Genomic DNA, 22,023 nt, shown 5'->3' on the forward strand with positions numbered 1-22,023 from the left:
CCATGGGTTGATAAATTTGATTTCCATTGATAATTTTTGTGTGATTTTGTTGTCAGCACATTCAACTATGTAAAGAAAGGAGCATTTAATGAGATTATTTCATTCATTCAGATCTAGGATGTGTTATTTTAGTGTTCCCTTTATTTTTTTTGAGCAGTGTATTAACGAGCCACAGTGTTGCACTGGGTGACTTATTCCTTCGGTACAATGAACATGGACGCTGATGTTTTCCACACACACATTCAATACACATTCTACTGCTGGAAGCACTCTCGTTAGTGCCACAAATATGTATTCAGGCATGGCAGAAAATAGTCCCCAACAAATCCATGTCTAATAACTCCTAAATAATGTTAACTAAAAACAACAGCACCGCGCTGTTTTAGGAAATTGTTTAGCTTTTTAAAAAAAAAATTCATCAACACATTTGTGTTAAAGAGGAACCTATCATAGCCGAAGTGACTGGCCAGTGTCCTATTCAGGCTGGGGAGGACAATATGTCACCAGTATTGTTTATTGACATGATTGATATGAGCATATCTAGTGTCTTACAAATGAATGATTGTTGCAATTTTGTTTTACACATGTGAATGCTTTAAAACTGACTAAATTTGAGACATCTTGACCATTAGCAGCCCAATTCATTTGTCTCCTACACACATGCTGTAAAAGCTTACACTGACTATGGTGAGTGTACTATGTAGAGGCTTTCTTACTTTTAGCTGTTTGTAATAAGAGTAGTCGAACATGATCACAATCTGCTGTTTTAGTCAATGTGTACCAGAAAAGTGCCCCAGATGATCACAACAGTACACACGTCTAGCTTATTCAGTTACAAGTGGCTTAATGTTTAACCTGAGTCAACACATCAAGGTTATGCTCATGTTTCATGTTCCAATTTGAAGTTGTCTATGATGTAACAGCGTGTTGACAAGCTTTGCTCAACATGTGTGCCTGTTTTTGTTCCTAATCTTTGACTCCAGTATGTATATGTTTTGAGTGCATGTGATGATTTCCCTGCTTTGTGTTTCTCACTGATACATATCTGTTAATTTCCTTCATTCTCCCTGTAGTGCTGGGGAAGTACAGCGGTCATCTGAATATAGGTAGGATTGTCTGTTTTATTTCTATTCTTCTCAAGTCTTGTATTTGAGTTGGGTAGATAAACTGATCAGTAACTGAGTACTCCTGCCTCAATGCTTTTCCACTTTCATTCCTTCAACTTCACATTCTTTCAGACTGTCAATTAAATTGTCTAGGTTGCTGCACTATCTTGATGAGGTTTAAGAGAATGTACTGCATGCAGACATCCTGCAGTATTTCATTAGGCGTACACAAGCCCTGCAGAGATATATAAATGAAGTCTTAGTTGTAATTATGGCTAGCTTCTCACTTATTTATCCCCTTTGTGTTGAAGAGGGTGAGCCTCTTTGCTATAGAACTCTGAATCTAACAACCAGCCTTCATTCACGGTTCTCCTCTATTTATCAATCTCTTTGGTCTTTCCTTGCTAATCTCCCTGTGAGAAGCAAGTGCTGATCACAGAGCAGTCTCCCTCTGAGGCTCTTTATGCCATCTTCAATGTGTCATATTCATATTCATCAACACTGTATTCAAACCATCTTAAATGGGATCTTTGTTTGTATACAAGGCAATTCCTCAAGAACTCATCAAAATAAATGTTAGTGCTGGGAGACATAACATTGTATTTGACCAAAGTTTATTGGCACTTTACCTCCAGGTTTTTCTAAATGCACAGTTTGAAGTAAGTTGTGATGATAGATGCTAAAATGCCATGAAAGGACCGGCATTATATGATCCAGTTAGAGGATCTCTTGTGCTGGAGGAAATATAGATGCACTACATTCATTTCCATAGAATTTTCTTTTTAACTGAGGTGATACAGCATGTGGTATCCTATGGGAGCAAATAAACGCTAATTTTATAATGTAACTACCACTGAATAATTGATGTTGCACTGAATTTGTATATTATATATAATTTTTATTTTACTTTGAAATCCATCTTGATGTGGTTTGAATGGTGGTCTTCCAAGTTAAGTACAATTTAATCAACTTGATTTAATTTTTTAAGGGCGCACAAATGCACAAATTCTGTGTCTTTCACTTTCAATTAAAAACTCATTGAGAGGACTCATTCAAGTTGCTCAAATTCAGTTTTTCAAATTCTGATTTAAAAAAAAATTACTTCAACATTTGGGCTACCAAGGATAATAAACCTGAAGTAATCAATCAGACCTTTCTCGTATCAGGTTAAATCCTCTGATGCTGGGATTTTTTTTTTCTTTTTAAATTGCACCACTTGAAAAAACATGGGGAAAAAAACAACATACACATTTAGAAAGATGTTCTTAATGATGTAAATTTAAGTATTCAGTAGTGGTTCAGTTTCACAATTAGGTATACAGTTATCAAAATTCAAATTATTACGGCATTTCTTTGGTGCCAGATATTCTTAATTTTTTGCCATTTCAATTCCGAGCAATACACTATCTTATCTCTGTATGCTGCAATATCATCTTTTAAACCAAATCATTTATTTTAATACTTCAAAATACTGTATGTTTAGCTTTTTGAAAATAATCTTTACCTCTGAAAAGCAGAAAATACTTCCCCCTCCCTCCACAGTCCCTATTTACATGTGCAGCACTGTTGTCCAGAGTACTGAGTGCAAATTGCCGAATGTGTGTGTCTCCTGCAATGTCTGCAGATAACTCAAGTGCACTGAATAAGAACTTCTCTATCGCCTTCTCCATCATCGGCATGTTCTCCTCCCACGCAGTCAGCAACTTGAGCATCTTCTTCTGTGCTGAGATCACACCCACAGTGATCAGGTAAGCCCACTGAAACACTGGGACTGTAGTGTTAGAGGAGGGCGACAAAATGTGAAAAATGTGCTTTGATTCTTGAGAAGAGTGAAACGGCTATATATGTATAGCACATGCTTTGAACACGTAGGTGATTAGTTCACAATGTGTCCATGTTTGCTCTAGTTTGTGCACTAAAATTATAAAAGTCATCAGTCTACAAGTAATGAGAAGAATGTGCAAAAAAAAGAAGAAATTTGAAGGGCTTTTAACAACTGTTTTATTGTACTGATTTGCATATAGTTCAGTTCATGCAGTGGGTGGTTTCCGTCGCATGTTCCTGCAGATGGATGTGCTGCTCCACCTCCTGTTAAAGGGAGGGTATGAAATCATTGAACTGCTGGAAACAACAGACTCTCACAGTTCAGTGTCAAATGTAATCCACATCTTGTACAAATTATGCATCCCCTCTGAGAATATGTGACACAGCACAGCGTGCTCATTATCTGGAGTTATGCAAGGGGTGGTGTTCTGCTGACAGTGCTCCAAGCGCGGCCTCTGGTGGTGAACTTAGGCACTTATGGTCTAGGAATGGGACTGCATGTGCAATATGAGAGGTGGGCGTTTGGTGGTACTGCAGCACTCTCTGCTGCTGTTCGATATAAGGACAGCGATATGTCAACAGAAGCTTGGAGCAAAAATAAGAGCTTCCCTTCCTATAGATGATTTAGGTGACAGTATAGCATATACTCTAGTTCATGATTTACTTTAACTGTCTTCCCCTCTAGGTGGTTTATGACGTTTTTAAGGTACGTGTGACCATAAATCCTAAATCCTACAATGTGATAACATTTTCCATCTCATCATAGGGGTGGTGGTCTGGGCCTGGTCCTGGCCAGTGCCGGCTTCGGCATGCTGACTGCACCCATCATGGAGCTCCACAATCAGAAGGGCTATTTCCTTCACCACATTATCTTTGCCTGCTGCACTCTCATCTGTATCATATGCATTCTCCTGCTGCCCGAAACACGCTACCAGCCCCTCCCCGAGACCCTGGCTGATGGCGAGAGCTACACTCGTCAACCTCTCCTCCCCCCGAGGAAACCTGGAGAACAGCGCCTCTTGCTGCCCCAATCTGAGAGCAGCAGGGACTACACCAGGGTGCATGACACGCCACTCCATGAAGCAGCCACCATCGCAGTGTCCACTATGGACTCCACCGCCTCTTCGGCTGTTGATTTGACCGTTCCGTCGGTCGGAGATATGTCCGCTCCCACATTCATGGAGGTGCACCCTGGCAAGCCTGAGCCCAAAGACCCCAACGGTCTCTCAGTTTCATCGTTATCCACGGCCCCCATCACAGCCCTGGGTAAAGACGGCATCATACATGCCAGTAAAGAGCACCTGCTGTCTTCCACTCCTTTACATATAGCCCCATGCATCACAGACTCACTTTTAGCCAAAGCCGAAGAACCTCCAGCAAAAGTCTTGGATCCGGTTGATCCACTGACGGATTCTGCTATTCTTAAAATGAATGACATTGGTCCCTCTGCTACAAAAGAGTCAGCCGCTAATCATGCCCCTTCATTGGACTCTTCCACTCCCCCTACCCCTCCAACTGTGCCTGCCTCCTTATTGATCTGCACCACGCCCATCATCGAACCCCCGCCTAGCTCCACATTAGAATCGCCCAACCCACTGGGTAATGAGATCGACAGAGTCACCCTGAAATTAGACCCACCTTTGCTAGAGGACACTCACGCCACTTTAGCAGACTCCCCTACTCCATCTATGAAAGACAGTCTTCCTCCATCCCCGACCCCCTCTCCTGTTCCGATGACAGATTGCAACATTTCCACTTACCCTCCACCCTCCATTAGCGCACTCTCTGACATTCACATCCAGTTAGAAATAGTAGACGAATCTACACCTAGTCCTTCCACTAGAGACTCCCCCATACCTCCTGTCATAGACTCCCAACCGCCACAGTTAGACTCTACCTCTCCCTATGTTAATGATATATCTCCTTACTCCCCTGCTCCACCTAGCCCACTCACTGTTTCCCCTTCACCCACTCCCCCTCCACCCACTGACTCAGTCCATATGCCCTCAGCGGACTCCTCCACTCCCTCTGTCATAGATACTGTCAACAACACCGCACCGATTTCTACCATTCTTCCTGTCACAGACATTGTGCACACCTCCGCTCCAGAATCAGACACTCTTACTGTCACAGACATTGTGCACACCTCCGCTCCAGAATCAGCCACTCTTACTGTCACAGACATTGTGCACACCTCCGCTCCAGAATCAGCCACTCTTACTGTCACAGACATTGTTCAGCCCACGCAGGATTCAGCTGCTTCCCCGGCTATAGATTCCGTACCAATTTCCACTATGGATTCTGGCTCTACAGAAGCAACTCCCCCCTCTCTAATGGACTGCACCGTTTCCTCCCCCATAGACTTTGGTGTCCTTTCTATCAGGGACAGTTCCAGCACAGAAAACAACACTGTCAATGGTGTGCCGTCGTCATGATCCAGTGTTGCAGCCAGCAAAAGGGGCTTTACGGTTGCCGAGGAAGCGGCCTACGCCACTTGAATATGAAGGGGGCACAAACTGTCCTGCTCAGACTTCAGGCACTCAATGAAGACTGTCCCCACCCGGAGTTGAGTAGACATCTCCTACAGAGCTGCTGTACGTTTCTCAATGTCCCCCTCTTCCTGCATTTAGCCAATAAATAAGACCACGCAAGTGAGAGAGTGCCAGAGGCTGGTTTGTGACAATGTGACAGTATCTTCTGCTCTTTTTGAATGTCACTGGAAATCACCAGCCTATAAACTACTTTGATGTAAATGAATGGGAAATCACTGTCTGTCATTTTAAAGAGACTCACAACTATACCCACAATCACTGAGAGGACTGGTGAGAAATACAATGATGCAAAACCACAAACAAATGACATTTAAAAAAATCAAATCAGTGGTACTTTTGCTCAAATTAAATGTTCTTCTAACATATTTGTGTAAAAATATCACCTTACCTGTATTGATAAAAAAAAAGAATCTGAATGTTACAAAGTATTTTTTGCCATTACAGAGGTAAACAATCCAAATTGGAGTGATTTTTCTAAATGCAACGCCAAAAAACTTCTCTGACCAAAATTAAATGTAGACCTAGTGCCAAAAAATTAGTATAAATACAGTATTTGCCTGTTTGGGTAAATAATTTTGAGTGCAGTCCCCTGCCATAGACCGTATGTGGATTAAAGTGAATCAGATGAACCCAATTCCAAAGTTCAGAAATAGAGGCATTGCATTATTCATCAAATTAATAAAAGACTGAAATACTATAGCACCATTTGATAAATTATATTTGAGAGATGAAATTGAGGTGGTTCAATTGCTTTCATCAACATGTGGTTCATTGTAAGAGTAGAGAAAAGAATGACCCATATTTTGTCGGTCTGAAGAAACTTTTATTTTTCCAATCGTTTCAGTCAATGAAATTTATGGTATGCAAATGCTTTTATTTGTAAATGCGATATTGTAGGTAAATGTCTAATTAGTTGTTGAGCTTGATTCAGTCTTTTTGTTTTCAATTCAAAGTATTATTTTGAATAATCTCCCATGGCGTGCCCTTATTGTACAAACATATACTTCATTCTTACAGTATTTGGGGCACCTCAGTGTGGTGGTACCTTACTCTTTGCAGTTGGGACAAAGCATGAAAATAATTGTGAATGTGTCAGCAAAACAAACTCGCAAACCTTAAAAAGACACAAAAGCTATTTTTAAAGTGAATCCAATGAATGACAAAATGTTCGATGTGATTGCCAACTGTCACCGCATCACTAACCTTCAGTGTGTTTTCAAAATCATGTTCTGGCATTAACGTAGTTTATGTATGTCAGTGTCTTAAAACATTCACATGCACAACTAAGTTTACCTTTTAAAAAATGCAATATTTCATATATTTGTTAAAATGACATTTTAAAATACAGGTCAAGTCCTTATTTATAGATAGATTAACCTATTCATATTCTTCAATTGACAGATTCTTCCTTAAGAAGCTACTTTCTCTTCCAAAGCCTCTGTCCACCTTTGGACAGCGTTATACTTGACTTAATACTCTGTGTAACTTGACATTTGTGGTTACATACTTCATGCATTGGAGGTTGTAATATTTGTCAGAGAAAGATGTATGACGGCGGATAGACCACTGTTTACAATGACAATAATAATGATAAATAATAATAATCACACTTATTAGTGTAAAACTTAAGAGCCAACTGACTGATGTCTTGTCATTTCAATGTGATAAAACCATCTGGCAGTATATCATACTACATTTATCCAGGGAGTATTGGTGATCTATTAAGGTATCATTCAGGTGTCACAATAATGTGGGACTCTTATGAAGAACCTTACGGGTACTTTACTCACCATAATTCTCTTTTGCTTTTATCTAAGTCAAATGTGCACTGACAAAGGCTACATATCTTTTGGTAGCTGGATGATTGAGCAGAATTGCAGTTGTTTTCCTCAAATGCAGCTTGAATCAAAGTATGAAAGCTCTTTTTTTTTCTCAGTGGATTCATGATGATCTTTAAAATAGTTCATCAAGTCAACAAACTTTTAACAAAATTTAGTGAAACATTCATTTAATGTGTAACATATGTATGCCATGCTGCTAAGCCTCAAAGCACAATGCCCTGCAATCATGTGATGTCAAATTTGGTGGAGCTTGGCGTCTTGACAATTAAAAAAAAAAAAAGAAAAAAAAAAAGGGAAAATGGAGTGGGATTTTGAATACAATGCAGAAATGACTAGTTACACATTAACTTTTGCAATAGACCCACATGTAATCTACTTTGTGGAACAGGGTGTTGACACTGCATTTAATAAGGAATTCTTGGCATCTGCAGTAGAGAGTGCGTTGACTGCAGTGGTCAGTATCTTCACATCACTCTTGAGTCCTCAATGTCTGTGACTGTTGGTATCTCTGACTCAGTGTACATTCTGCAGAAATTGAACTGTGTATCGCCAAAACCCAATACAACACCAGTAGAAAGACAATAACGCAGCACAATACATCCAGTGTCTTCTCTGATATCTGTTGCTTCCATTTTCACAACTCCCACCTAGTTTTCATGGTGCTGATGGGAGATATTACACCCATAAGCATTTGGTTTAACTTTATCTAGAGTAAAATTAAAGTAAAAGCAGTCCAAAGCAATGTTGGCACCAGTGATAGGTTGACTAAGGAAACAGCGATGGGTGGAAAAGCAAAACAAAAAGAAGAATGGGTTATGCCTTTGTAAATAGTGAATGTGTGGAGAACACCCATCTTCAATAAGATGAAGGAAGAAGATCATAGATCATAACATAGACAGGTTAATAGTTTTAAATTTGGTAGATAAAAGTCCCAAGTGTACACATTTCAGGTTTTGCTTCTCTAAACCGCGCGACTCCGAATCCCTTGATGGGAAATTCGAATGAATGTAAAAACCATGGATTGTACCATTTATGATTTCTGATTGTTTGGTTTCATTTTGTTTTCGTCTTAACAGACATAATGCACTTGTATATAAGCCATACCTGTTGTTAAAATAAACCACTATTTATTGATCAACTATGGATATTGGTGAGTTCTTAATTTTATAACATTTCATGGATTTTAGTAAAAGTAGACCCTAAGCAAAAAAATTGTCAAATATCGTCACTGCTGGCTGGAGGCCTTGTATCTAAAGGGTTGTAGCCGAGGCTGGTTTACCAACCAAGCAGAGTGAGGATATGCCACAAAGTTGTATGTTGTATGTGTGGTAATCACTTTGTAGTGATATGATTAATTACACATTTGCTTGGTGAAATGCATCACTAAAACAGAATTTGCAAGACTGAGAGTACATAACCATGCTAGCTATTAAGGCACAGATATGCTTTGAACAAAATGCTACGGTCAGCATGCAAATATGCTCATAATGACCATGCTAACAAGCATCAGCAGGTATAATGTTAACTATGTTCCATTTTAAAGTGTAATTGTGCATCATTTGCTAATTAACACTAAACACAAGGTGAATGTCATTGGTTATTCAGGTATTTAGTCATAAACCAACATTTTGTACAAAATATTTTTTGACTAGATGAAAAGGTAAGGGATCACCAAAGTTACTAATTGATTCTAAGGGGAACATGAATATCTTTACTTATTCCATGACAATCCAATTAGCAGTTGTTGAGATATTTCACTCCAGATTGCAAATATGGATCTTATGGTGGCCTAGAGGAAAAGTCAGGAGATTATCAGAATCATTAGGATTCATCTTCTGGGTGCTGTATAAAGTTTCATGGCAATCTATCCAATAGTTGTTGAGATATTTCTGTCTGGATCAAAGTGGTGGACCAAACATCGGACCAAAATTGTTTTCCCCAGAGCCACACAGCTAGTGTGGCTAAAAAACTGAAACCAAAGCCCACAGATCATTTTTGCCACCAGGGTCCCCTGGCAAGTTAATCCGGCCCTGGTCATAGTATTTTCATTTTTCTCAACTCATAGCAGCATCTGCATTATTCAAACTAAAACAGGAACATCTCTGTGTTTATAGTGAGGGTTCAAATGCCCAGTCAAAATATTAAATTTTTCAACCTGGAGTTTAAAACAACAGGCTGTTTATACAGTTAGCTTATAGCTGATCCCAAACATCAGCATAGAACTTCTGTATTACAGACATTTTCTGGCTGACATTTGGCTGAGCTTTATAGCATTTCCCCTGCATGGGACGGGGTGATGTCAGGGGAGTGATGCGGCATGATCCTCTGGTCCACTGCATCAAACCGGCGTGCTCCTATTGGCTGACGGGGATACTGGGATGCTGCGCCGTGTGCAACGTCATCTGACCAGCAACACGTTTATCTATCTCGCAGGCTTAACACTCGCCATAGAAATGAGTCAAGTGCTGATTTTGAGAAACACAGCGGTAAGAGACTGAAGACTGGATCACGGAGAAGTCGAGACAGGACGTCCTTTGCCCGCATCCGCAGCACACCATGAGGGAAATCGTTCACATCCAGGCTGGACAGTGTGGGAATCAGATTGGGGCGAAGGTATGCATATTGTCATTTAATTTAGGAAGGGGAACAATTAACGGAGTAATTGCAATTTTGGATGCTGAACGTCGCACGCGCTATTTTCCAGGGATGTTCGTGTTGAATAATTTATAGACTCGAGTCATTTAAATAACTACTTTCGCATCGTTTGGACAGAAAATGCCTCTTTAAAAAGTTTGAGATAGAATTGTTTATGTACGTGCAAGATGCAGTTCAATTGGGCTGGGCTTTGCTGCGAGTCAGTCTGCAGTGATGTGGCCGCCTCTGCTGCGTGTCATTTTCTCACCAAGCAGCTGCGCAGTTACTAAAATGCGGCCTGGCTCACATGCTGTAACTCGTTTTCACGCCAAGCTTTGTTGTTACATACTCCCAACCACTGATGTTTGTCCCTTCTTAGTTCTGGGAGGTGATAAGTGATGAGCATGGCATCGATCCCACCGGTAGTTACCAAGGTGACAGTGACCTGCAGCTGGAGAGGATAAATGTCTACTACAATGAGGCATCAGGTAAAAAAAAAAAAATATATATATATATATATATAATTATAAACCACATGTTTGCATCTCAGTAATTCACCACTACATAAAGCTTTGTTTCCATGACTTATTATCCTTGCATGAACTCATGCTACACAGACCTCATTTGAATGCCACAGTATGCTCATGTCACTAATTTGGCTGCAAGGGGAAAGTAGGTCTCACCATGAGTGCAGGAAAAAATTAGGACAGTGAATCTGCTAAAATATCTCTCTCTGTCTCCCCCTGTCCCACCCCCCTCCCTCCCTCCTCTGTCTCTCTCTATAGGGAGTACAGGTACCTGCAGTCTCTCTATAGCTGACCCTCAGCTTGCTGTGCCTTGGTATCGTCTCAGTATCTGACTTTATTGGTGTGGCATGCTGAAGGTCATTCCAAATGCATCGTATCATTCCTCACCGCTGCTGTACACTGAACAGTCAAACAGCGAGGTTCAGTAATCATACGGCTTTGTGTATAGTGCTTCAGCCTTTGGACTGGTGCTGTCGGAAAAGGACAAGTCAGCGCAGATCTCAATCAGCATATTCACTATCATGTCTACCCCTAACCTATTTCCTAGCAACAGGCATTATTGATAATTTGTTTCCATGTTGCATGCTGGCGTCAGTGGTACCAACTGGGTCACTATTGCATGTGGATTGACTGAGCATCCCATAAATTAGTTTCACCTTAAAAATGAAAATGAAAAGAATACACGTTTACAGAATCAAGATGACAAGAGCAAAAGAGGGATGGGTAGGAGAACACTGCACCTTTGTTTAAATGGACTCTGCAGAGCTCAGCACTTTGAAAGCCCCACTGGTCTAGAATAAGAAGTGCAGCATGCTGCAGCAGATTGCTTGCAAGAGGGGTACAGATAGACAGGGTGGAGCAATGTAAAGTGCCAGAAACAAACAATAGAAGGCACCATGCAGTCTTTAAATATCCAACTTGATTGACAGGATGTAGTATCCTTTAAACAAAAGTCTATTTACCTAAAATATTAGCAAACCATACTGCTGTATTATCTATTAGATCAGTATACTTAACATGGAGAAAATAATTTTTTAAAATACAGTCAAGTTTTGTCCATTGCTCACTGCAAAAGCTCTGACATAATGTACACTGAGACTGTAGATATCTTACTTCACCCCTCCATCCATTACCTCTCCCTATCCCTCTTTCCTCTGCTCTTTTTCATCCAAAGGCAGCAAATTTGTCCCCCGTGCCATTCTGGTCGACCTGGAGCCAGGAACCATGGATTCAGTCCGCTCCGGCCCATTTGGACAGCTATTCAGGCCTGACAACTTTGTCTTTGGTGAGTGAACCATAAATCATGGTGTCACCACTCATTTTTAACCAACTGCACATACATACAGTAATTTGTGTGTGTCAGCAGCTGCTGTCATATCCTGTAAAGCTGTGCTTAGTTTCACCCGAGAGCTCTGTACAGTACTGTATATTCCAAGCACAAAGCTTCTGCAGCCTCTGAGCAACGTGCAAGGAGTGTGATGCATTGCCCATGTGCACCTGTGTCAGACTGAGACAGCTCGCGGGGTGACTCAGCAAAACAGAAATCTACTAGGAGAAGATGCTGCAGTGCTGATCACAAGAGAGGATACAGGGGCAGATACAGTCCACCACAGGATGACTCTGAATTGCTCTTTGCCAGAAATACAACAGAAGAACTGTCTTCAAGCTTTATGATAACATATATGTAATTAATTCTGAACTCAAGAATTATAAATACAGATTTTATTATTTAAATATGTTCTAAGAAATGGCTTTACTATTTGTTAATACATGGTTTATTAAAGCTTTATAGATCAGTAAGACATTATGAAGAACAAAATTATGGTTGCCAGGCAACAATGCTACGGCTCTGTGAGGCTGGACCTAAGAACTGTGTTGCTTTGAGCTAAATGCTAATGTCAGCATGGCAACGTGCTAAAAATTACAATGTTAATGTGTCAAGGTTTAGCAAATATAAAATTTACCGTGGTCACCATTTAGTTTAGCTTGACAGCACTATAATCTTTCCTAACTGGCGCTAAACACAAAGTAAACTCAAGATGGGAATGTCTTGTTGCCATTTACTCTAGTCAGTTTTTCAGGTACTACATGAACAAAGTACTTGAGGCTCGCATGAATGTCTGCACCAAAATTCATTGCAGTTCATCCAACAGTTTTATAAACAGTTCACTCAAAACCAAATATGTCAACCTCAGGGTGGGGTTAGAGGAAAAGTCATCTGACCTGTAAATTCATTAGGATCCATCCTCTGGAGACCATAAATGTCTGTACAAAATGTCATCGCAATACAAGGCTTTAGTTACAATTTATTAACACACGTAAAACACACGTAATAAAGTATGCCTTAGCAGAAAGTGGCACCATTATTTGTCCAACATGATTTGTCTTTAAACATTACATCCATCATGCAGGTCAAAGTGGAGCAGGAAATAATTGGGCCAAGGGTCACTACACTGAGGGAGCTGAGCTGGTGGACTCAGTCTTGGACGTGGTGAGGAAGGAGTCAGAGAACTGCGACTGCCTCCAGGGCTTTCAGCTCACCCACTCACTGGGTGGAGGCACAGGTTCAGGAATGGGTACACTGCTCATCAGCAAGATTCGTGAGGAGTATCCTGACCGTATCATGAACACCTTCAGCGTCATGCCCTCCCCGAAGGTGTCTGACACTGTAGTAGAGCCCTACAACGCCACTCTCTCTGTCCACCAGCTAGTGGAAAACACAGATGAGACCTTCTGCATTGACAATGAGGCCCTGTACGATATTTGCTTCCGCACCCTGAAGCTGACCACACCCACCTACGGAGACCTCAACCACCTGGTATCAGCCACCATGAGTGGGGTGACCACTTGTCTCCGCTTCCCTGGCCAACTCAATGCCGACCTCCGTAAACTGGCTGTCAACATGGTGCCCTTCCCCCGCTTGCATTTCTTCATGCCAGGCTTTGCACCTCTCACAAGCAGGGGCAGTCAACAGTATCGTGCCCTCTCTGTGCCAGAGCTCACACAGCAAATGTTTGATGCCAAGAACATGATGGCAGCCTGTGACCCTCGTCACGGACGCTACCTCACCGTGGCGGCCATCTTCCGTGGCCGTATGTCAATGAAGGAAGTGGATGAGCAGATGTTGAGTGTGCAGAACAAGAACAGCAGCTACTTTGTTGAATGGATTCCCAACAACGTCAAGACCGCCGTTTGTGACATCCCTCCCCGTGGCCTCAAGATGTCCGCCACCTTCATCGGCAACAGCACGGCCATCCAGGAGCTCTTCAGGAGGATCTCTGAGCAGTTCACAGCCATGTTCCGCCGCAAGGCCTTCCTCCACTGGTACACAGGAGAGGGAATGGATGAGATGGAGTTCACTGAGGCTGAAAGCAACATGAATGACTTGGTGTCTGAGTATCAGCAGTACCAGGATGCCACAGCTGATGAACTGGGTGAATATGAAGAGGATGAAATAGAGGATGAGGAAGAAGTCCGCCATGATGTTCGCCACTGATTGTAAAACACTGACATGACGCTCTGAGTGAACCAGTCCCTCAAAATATTAACTGTTGTCAAACAATGCAGTGAGATACGCTAGAGATGCAGATGTTCAACTAAGTATTGCAGTTACAGCTGTTTAGCTAAAATTATATTGCATATAGATATGGCTTATACTGACAAAGATCATAAGTGGTGTTAGAACCTAAAAAAGTACCATAGTAATTGGTTTTCCAAGTCATGCTTTGCCAGTGTCAAAAATAAGTACAGTCTTGTCCTAAATGCAATTTTGTAACAGTTACTTCAACATCCATTCACTGTCTCAAGTCTCGAATAAAAAAAGCAACCCTGTCAATACTTCATGTGCCATGTCATGTTTTTATTTGATAGTTACAGGTGTATAGGTAAATAAGGGCAAAATTGCTCTTCGTCTATCAAAGTATAGATCCTTGTTTCAGTTGCAATATATGATATATTTATTTACCATAGAACCCTTTACGGTATAGTATACGACTATGTGGAGACAAGCTTTTGTTAAAGGAAAAGTCTGGTGATATTCTATATTCTAACTGTCAACAAATCCCATAAAAACCCAGAACCAACCAAAAATGTATGCTACCTGTCCTATCATGTATTGCATGTGTATCCAAAGCTGCAAAATAGCTTATTCATTTGTGCCATAGGGTTGCATTGTTGTCCAAACACTATTAAAAACCCATCAATGAAATGTACAGCTGCACCAGGTGACATGTTCCTTCATTACAATAAACATGGGCATTGTTGTTTATTTTAAGTCAGTCCCACATAAATACTCGCTAGCCCAGCATAGCCGTAGCTGTAATAGTCTCCAGCAAATGCTGTTCTTACTCCCTTTTGAATAGCTTTTGCTAAAAACCACAGTTGCCAGCTGTTTTAGGATTTTGTTTTTGCCTTTTCTAAAGATTGAGGAATTTATTGGTGACCAGTTTTTGAAGATCATAGTAAAGAATGGGCTTGGGAGTGCCACAGACAGGGTAAGGAAGTCAGGAAGTATTGAAGGACAGACAATTGAATAGGAGTTTTTGATCTTTTCATTGGATGTGTTGACAGTATCCTTTAATGTACTGAATTAAAAAAATTTACACATTTAGCTCTGTTATGGCCAAACACACCTTAAATTTATGCCCTTATGATGATGAATAGCAACGTCTTATCTGATCCATTTTGCTACATTTAAAGTCGAGCAACCATAAGACTTAAAAGTTGACTTAAAAGAATCTAGTTTGGTTTGAGTTTCTGAGAAGTATAGAAGCCAGTGTGAAATCTTGATCTATTGTGTGATTCTGCAGATAGGCATCACATACAGTATATGCATCCAAGCAAGCAGGGAGGAGTTCAGCGACAGTAAATAAATCTGCACAGAGAGCGACGGGAGAATTTCAAAATAAACATGAATCACTGACTATACCACCAACAGTGATATGATGAAACTTGCTGACAAGAGACATGAGCACACATTGCCATTCTGACAGTTTATTTCACAGCCAGTTTCTGCTATATAAGTTTTGATATATGATCACACATCTGGCCACACACCAGTCATGGCTGTCAAAGCTTTGGCATGACTTATGGCCAAAAGAGCTAACCCCTGAAAAGAATGTAGTCAAGCGATGACTTTTTTTGCCTGTGAGCCAGAGGGAAAAAAAATCCCAACAGGCTTTTGTAGGGTAACACTGTACAAAATTCTCATCATGAAAATACGCCCATATCAAAATTATAGCCTCATAAGATATATGGAGAAATGACTACAACCAAAAGCAGCAAAATATATTTTAGGACACATGTGATAACTATGAGAATTTAAAAAGATCTGTACGGTACTCTGTACGGTACGGAGTGACTATGACACATTTAGCTGCCTCTATGATGCAGATTCACTCTCCAGTACTTACTGTGAATATTTTTCAAATGCTGCATTGGAATACTGCAGAATAATTGGGGTAGACATACAAGTTGTTACACGTTTTACATAGAGTCGACATAAACCCCACCCGTGAGTTATCAGATCCATGCAGTACACCCATCTGTTTATCGCATGACTGTTTGTTTGGCATCTGAGAAAGTGACAGGACATGTTCTTTGACTTCCTTCAGGTAACATCACAACACTCATGAGCCTGTGATATTGATTGTATGTGTTTATGCAAAAAAACAAGCTTCCTCTCAGCTGTGGTTTGGAAGATGAAACCAGGCTTTTGCCCAGCCACAGGTAATTTAAAACCACTCTTGGGCCATTTTTGAACTTTACCTGCATTGGAAATGGCTTCAATGCTAATCCATCAGGGTAACCTGATTTTCCGCTTTCACTTCTTTGTTTATGTAGAGCCATGATTGAGTCTTTTTGTGTTCAAAAGCAACAAAGAAACCTGTTGTATCCATTCTACATAGGCACGCCACTGTCTACTTAGAAAAGCTTTAAGCAAGGTCCACTTGCCATTTGTTGCATCTTTTAACTGACCAAGAAATATGTTGTAGTTTTACAGGCTTTTAGGTTTTTAACTCTGTAGCCCTCTCTTCTCTGCTTGAGGCTAGCAGCTCAAGGATACATTTTCCACTGCTAGCATAACACACCCAAATCTCAAACCTAACAGATGAAGGTCTAGTTGCAATGTGGTTAATGAAGATACTGTGTTTTGACAAGGAATAAAAAAGACAATATCTATATTTTTCTGCATCAATTTATTTAATTATTTTTTACTGTGCACCATGAGTCCGACAGTATTACAGGAGTGCAATTCTAAATCTCTGGAGTACCCTTTTAATAGATTAATGCTGCATACCATTATATAATTTGTCTTATTCAGGTTTAGTTGTGAAAATACTAACAGCCACAAAGCTGACAGCAGTAAAAGTGTGTTGGTCTGTAGTTTTAGTTGAAAAATAGACTAAGTGGGTGAAATGGCATTATACTGTAGATATTATGATAAGCGATTTCAAATCTATGCCAGGACAATATATTAATCTATCAAACCCTTATAGAAAGAGTACTGCACAAGAAAGTGGAAGGATGTATTTGTTTAAACCTGATTTGCAGAGTAAATAAATACACAGATTATTTGATTGATGCTGTTCCTGTTGAAATCTGATGACTGAAACATAGTATAAATAAATCTGTCCCTTTAAATTAAGAGTCATCCAAATTCTTTTGCTCTTCCCATGCCCGTACATGCAAAATACATGTAGGTGTACACAGTAATTATATTGTAACATTCCCAGCAATTAAATGGTTAAACTTGAGAGCAATTCATCTGATGAATAAAAAGTTTTTTTAAATTATCATGTGAGGTCATATGCACATGTACTTAGCTGTAATGTCATGTACTGCATTAGCATGTTCCTAAATAGTCTATTAAATATCACAGAAGTGTGAAAAAAAGAATCAGGGACAATACATGACAGCTTTATTTCAACTTTATTAAGGCAGGAGGTGCGAAACTTAAAATAAATGATTGTGTCAAATACTGCTGCTTTAGTACTACACTGTTTCAAGTCAAAACAGTATGTGCTATATTAATACAGCATATTAGAAACTAGAGATGAAAATATATACATATCAATAGCAAGAACAGCAATATAAAACGTGTCATTCCACCAAGTTTTCAGTGCTTGGCAAGCTAATCCTTAGTTACTCTGCTGATCCACATACCCAAACTATGTTACCTTTATACCCATATACAAACACACAATAAAAAAACATCTTAAAAGTATTTCTGGTAATTTTAGCACAATATATATTTGTAAAAAAATAGCGCCATAATGTTATTGTACAAACATTTTTACAGCTTTGGTACTTTGACACTTCTTTTGGAGTTTACACTTGGCTTATTGTAAAGGTTCAATTTAGAAAGCCACACATTCTGTAGAAATAATAAAAAGAGTGCAACAAAAAAATAGAGAATGTATGTAGGATCCTCTTCTTTGGTTTATAGTCTGTAATAACTATGTTGTCTACTGATAAAGGCAGTCCAATCCATTCTTGCAATAAATCATTCTGACATTATGGCTTTGGTTGATCTGCAGAGGGGGCTTTCATCAGTTTTACAGTGCAAACAACATTTATCTATGTTCCACAGTTTCCAAGGAAGCATTGGCCACCCATTTCATAGTTCCTGATTACAGTATAACTAAGTTCAAGAACCTAAAAGGTCAGCAGAAGAGCTTATGGCACAGCTAAAGCTAAAATATTACAAAAAGCAACACAAGGATCACACCACTAAATCAACACAGTACTCAGAGCACCAAATCTAGTGTTCAAAGAAAGTAGAAAGTGTTCAAAGCCTCAGTGTTCACTCTCAATATATTTGTATGCTTCTCAACTACCGACATACGGTATAATTACAGGACTTTTGCCGCCATGTTCTGTGTTGTTCCAATGTAGAAGAGCAATCAGTACAATTTTAACTGCCTCAAGCACAAAATGACTATAGCATAATGGTTTAATAAGAGTACTGATCCGTACCAATGACATGCCAGGCGCTGAGATATTTGGCTTTTAAAACTAATTATCTACTTTCCATTTCACCAGGAGTACATAAGTTCCATCACTAGTGGGAACATCTTTTTGCATTATATGTTTCTCTCTGCACTCTCATTTGCAGTTGCTATTATAATTGAATTGGGAAGTTTCATTGTGCCCTCCAGTAATGTAAGACCAGCAGCAACCAGTCCAGTGATTCCCTTCCTTGTCCAGCCTGGCTGGTTGGGGCTGGTCTAGGAAGGGAATTTGCTGATGTAATACAGACCTGAATCATCATATTGTAAATAATTTTGTTGTCACTTCCATGTAGCTGCCCTCTAAGACGTAGGGGTGGGGAACCTTGTCCTTTCTACTCTGCATATTCCAGTTTCTCTTAATTTTTACATAAGAGGTTTGTATTTTTAGTTTGCTACGTACGAGCAGCAGTGTAATCACTACATGAGGACAAACATATTGCACTTTTGGTCAAGCAGACTAAACTAACCAGTTTTACCACAGTCTATCTGTATGAACATAAACTGTGTGTATCTATATACTGTGGGATTTACTATACTGAAATCTATTTCAGTATATATAAAAATAAGTCTGACAGGGGATACTCTAAACAAAGTGGTTGCTTTATGCTCTTGTACTAGATTCAATATTTCTCTCTGTGACTGAGACCTTCTTGTGTTGCACAACCACTCTCTGCCTCCCTTGTGGCTTGGGTGTGGCTCTCAATGCATATTCCTCATTTGAGCCAGTAGAATCGCGTGAACCCAGTGAAAAACTCTGAGTTTTCACCTGCACACCCTGCTCTGTAGACCCATGACCTGTCTGAATTATGCCCTGTACTAGGCGCGCACCCTGTTCTCCACCCGAGGACCCATTCTCCACCACCAAAACTTGTCTGGACCTGGAGATGGTTCCTTGCGAAAGGCCTTGTGCTACCTGTCCTGTCCCTCCACCCATTCCCACTTGCCTATCTAAAAGGACCATACCCTGAGTACCTTGGAGGCCACCAACCTGAACCAGCCCCTGACTAAGCCCAACTTGGCCAGCTTGACTCACTGTCTGCTGGGTGCCACCTGCCACAAACACCATTTGGGACTTTGGCTCGACTACATACATGGGCGTGGCTGCATAATACATAGTAGGTTGCTGTATAAGCAGCGTCTGACTGGGAATCATAATCTTGTCTTGGACATGTACCTTTGGAACAGTGGCTGAACCCTGGATGATGGTGGAGGATCCAGATGCTACATTGGAGGTGTTGAGGGTGTTGGTGTTGATGTTGACGTGGTCCCTGTCCCTGATTGTTTCTGTGTGTGTATGGACATGTGTGTGGGTGGAGGTGGAGGGCATCATAGGAGACACTGGTCTGGGTGGAGAGACAGAAACCCCTGCATCCACAGACCCAGTCACCAAAGTTGACCCGTGACAAATCTCAGCCAGGGTTTTGAATTTAGGCCCAAGATCATCGAGGAATGCAAGGTCATCATCATCATCAAGAAGGCTGCAGCAACCTACAGAACCTGCCCGGGACTCCTGACCCTCATAGTCATAGACGAGAAAACCGTCCTTCTGCAGGGACTGCTGTGCAGCATGTTTGGATTTCTGCAAACAAATAGAACCAGAATATATTGAGTCTACAGTAAATACTACTTAATAGTTCAACTGTGATAGTATGATACAGCTTTTACTTGTCCTAAAGATACTGTATAATAAAAACTGCCTATGTTCTTTTTGTAAGTTGTATCTTGTAAGATATATTCTGGGGTCAATCTTTTTTAAAGCCTGATTTGACATTCTCGCAGTGCAAGCTAGTGCTAATTGTAAATTACTGACTCGTCGCTGAGGCATTAAAACAAACTTAAAATTCCAAAATTCTAAGCTTTTATCTAAAACCAATGACATTTATGTACTCACACTTGAATAATACTGCCACAGGAACTCATCAGACAGAGACATCCCATCAAAAACCCCAGTTCTGTATTTGGAGTACAGATGTCCTTGTCCTGTCATCATCCCACCACCCATGTAGTCCATCTCCACTTGCCCACTGGAGTTGTTGTATTGATTGTACAGATGCATTTCTTCAGCTGTCAAGCTTGATGTGTTGATGGCACCTAAGGCTGCTCCACCAACTGCTGCTCCTCCTCCTACTTCAGCCAGTCCTCCTAAGTACCCCTTTCCCCCAAAGGCGTTGATGTCCTTGGCATTCATTGTGCCACCATCAACTTCCACTGGGAAATGTAGAAGAGGAACATCCTGTGAGAACATATGTGAGATCATGTCAGAGATGCAGCATTTTATGCAAATTTGATTAACACATTTTTAAAACTAAACATATCTAAATATTGTATAAGATCCAATCATATCAGGAATACACATATCAAAGTACCTTGTCTTCTCCCAGTCCCTCAGTGTGATATGAGATCAGCTGTTGTTTCGTATCAAATGGAATGGCCTTGAAATCTCCAACAGCTGCTGCACCTCCACACAGGCAGAACAGCAGCAAAAGGGGCACCACTGAAAAACACATTTACCACTATGTCAACAGAACTCTAGTATACTGTCAGGTCTAAAAAGCCTAATCATCAATCAGTAACTTACTTTCATTCTATCGGCCTCTTTCAAAACCTGCCTGTGACCCACCCATTCTTATTAGTCTTACTATCTCTCCAAGCGCGCTACAACATGTCAAGTTAGGCAGCTTTGTTGGGGGAGGTTAATCATTCTTGATCAATGTTACCAACCGTGAAAAGAAAAGACATCATTAATACTCTACTCACACAGCAGAAGCAGCAGTCCCAGGAGCAGAAGCAAGATACCTGAAGCTCCAAAACCTGTAGTCCTTGTGCTGCGCACACAGTTTTTAATGTTTTCATCACAAGTACACACAACTACGTCCATCATCTGAACATCAGCACATGACTTTCCCTGCTGGTCTTTGACCTCCACTGCTAATTTGTAATTCCCTGGCCACAAGTTGGCTTGGTCCCGCAGAATGGCTGTGGTTTCTGAAGAAAGAAGAGACCCACATTTTAAAATGTGCACTTGTAATCTAGAAATGTTTCTTTTCTTTATACAGCAGCATTGAAATGATCACAATTTGCTTGCAAGTCTTGACAAATCTAATATTTTGGAAGTCAAACCTAGGATGTTTTGGAGTTGAAAACTAGAGATGACTACTGAATTTGTTTGCTTTGATGCAAACCTTGAAGAGCATGCTGACCATTTAATGATGTTTGATGGAAATCTGCCAAGCCGAAATTCTTCATCTTACCATTAAGATGCTCCACTTTCCATTTCCCGTTGCTGCTCCCCTGAATCACAGTGAACTCAAATGGTGCTGCATTGGGGAACTCATCTTCGTCTTTGGCTGTGGCGTAAATGACATTATCACCGAGGCACATGGTCTGAGATGTAGCGGTCAGTTTAGGACAGTGATCATTAAAGTCCTCCACCTGAATGGCTATGGTCCCTGTGGCAGTTTTTGAGGGCATCTCTGAAAGCCAGCAGAAAGACACATCAATATTAACCTGTAGTGCACCATATTAAA

General features: G+C 40.6%; 3 protein-coding genes across 6 annotated transcripts in view; 2 read left to right on the forward strand and 1 right to left on the reverse strand.

Moving 5' to 3' along the window:
• LOC123972797 (solute carrier family 22 member 23-like) overlaps positions 1 to 8,461 on the forward strand; it is a 37,910-nt gene extending 29,449 nt beyond the window's left edge. The window contains exons 8-11 of one of the 2 annotated variants that reach the window (XM_046052485.1): positions 1,074 to 1,106; positions 2,731 to 2,854; positions 3,697 to 5,017; positions 5,066 to 8,461. In XM_046052485.1, the coding sequence (XP_045908441.1) occupies positions 1,074 to 1,106; positions 2,731 to 2,854; positions 3,697 to 5,017; positions 5,066 to 5,365 (1,778 nt within the window). In that variant the 3' untranslated portion in view covers positions 5,366 to 8,461. Of the gene's footprint in view, positions 1 to 1,073; positions 1,107 to 2,730; positions 2,855 to 3,696 lie in introns of both variants that reach the window. The other variant, XM_046052484.1, reaches the window with a different exon arrangement.
• Positions 8,462 to 9,745: 1,284 nt separating this feature from the next.
• On the forward strand, positions 9,746 to 14,326 carry LOC123972926 (tubulin beta chain-like). Of its 2 annotated transcripts, XM_046052694.1 has the most exons (5): positions 9,746 to 9,936; positions 10,337 to 10,445; positions 10,743 to 10,751; positions 11,659 to 11,769; positions 12,896 to 14,326. In XM_046052694.1, the coding sequence occupies exons 1-5, from the start codon at positions 9,880 to 9,882 to the stop codon at positions 13,978 to 13,980; spliced, it is 1,371 nt and encodes a 456-aa protein (XP_045908650.1). In that variant the 5' UTR covers positions 9,746 to 9,879; the 3' UTR covers positions 13,981 to 14,326. The 2 variants fall into 2 exon arrangements, with proteins under 2 accessions (XP_045908650.1, XP_045908651.1); XM_046052695.1 differs by lacking the exon at positions 10,743 to 10,751.
• A 3,069-nt stretch (positions 14,327 to 17,395) lies between these two features.
• si:ch73-74h11.1 (desmoglein-2) overlaps positions 17,396 to 22,023 on the reverse strand; it is a 29,339-nt gene continuing 24,711 nt past the window's right edge. Inside the window, exons 10-14 of one of the 2 annotated variants that reach the window (XM_046051546.1) lie at positions 21,748 to 21,969; positions 21,254 to 21,481; positions 20,863 to 20,990; positions 20,388 to 20,729; positions 17,396 to 20,075 (exon numbers count right to left, since the gene is read on the reverse strand). In XM_046051546.1, coding sequence (XP_045907502.1) covers positions 19,098 to 20,075; positions 20,388 to 20,729; positions 20,863 to 20,990; positions 21,254 to 21,481; positions 21,748 to 21,969 — 1,898 coding nt within the window. In that variant the 3' untranslated portion in view covers positions 17,396 to 19,097. The remainder of the gene's footprint in view (positions 20,076 to 20,387; positions 20,730 to 20,862; positions 20,991 to 21,253; positions 21,482 to 21,747; positions 21,970 to 22,023) is intronic. The other variant, XM_046051545.1, reaches the window with a different exon arrangement.

The sequence above is a fragment of the Micropterus dolomieu genome, linkage group LG06 (genome assembly GCF_021292245.1).
Source record: "Micropterus dolomieu isolate WLL.071019.BEF.003 ecotype Adirondacks linkage group LG06, ASM2129224v1, whole genome shotgun sequence".
NCBI lineage: Eukaryota > Metazoa > Chordata > Actinopteri > Centrarchiformes > Centrarchidae > Micropterus > Micropterus dolomieu.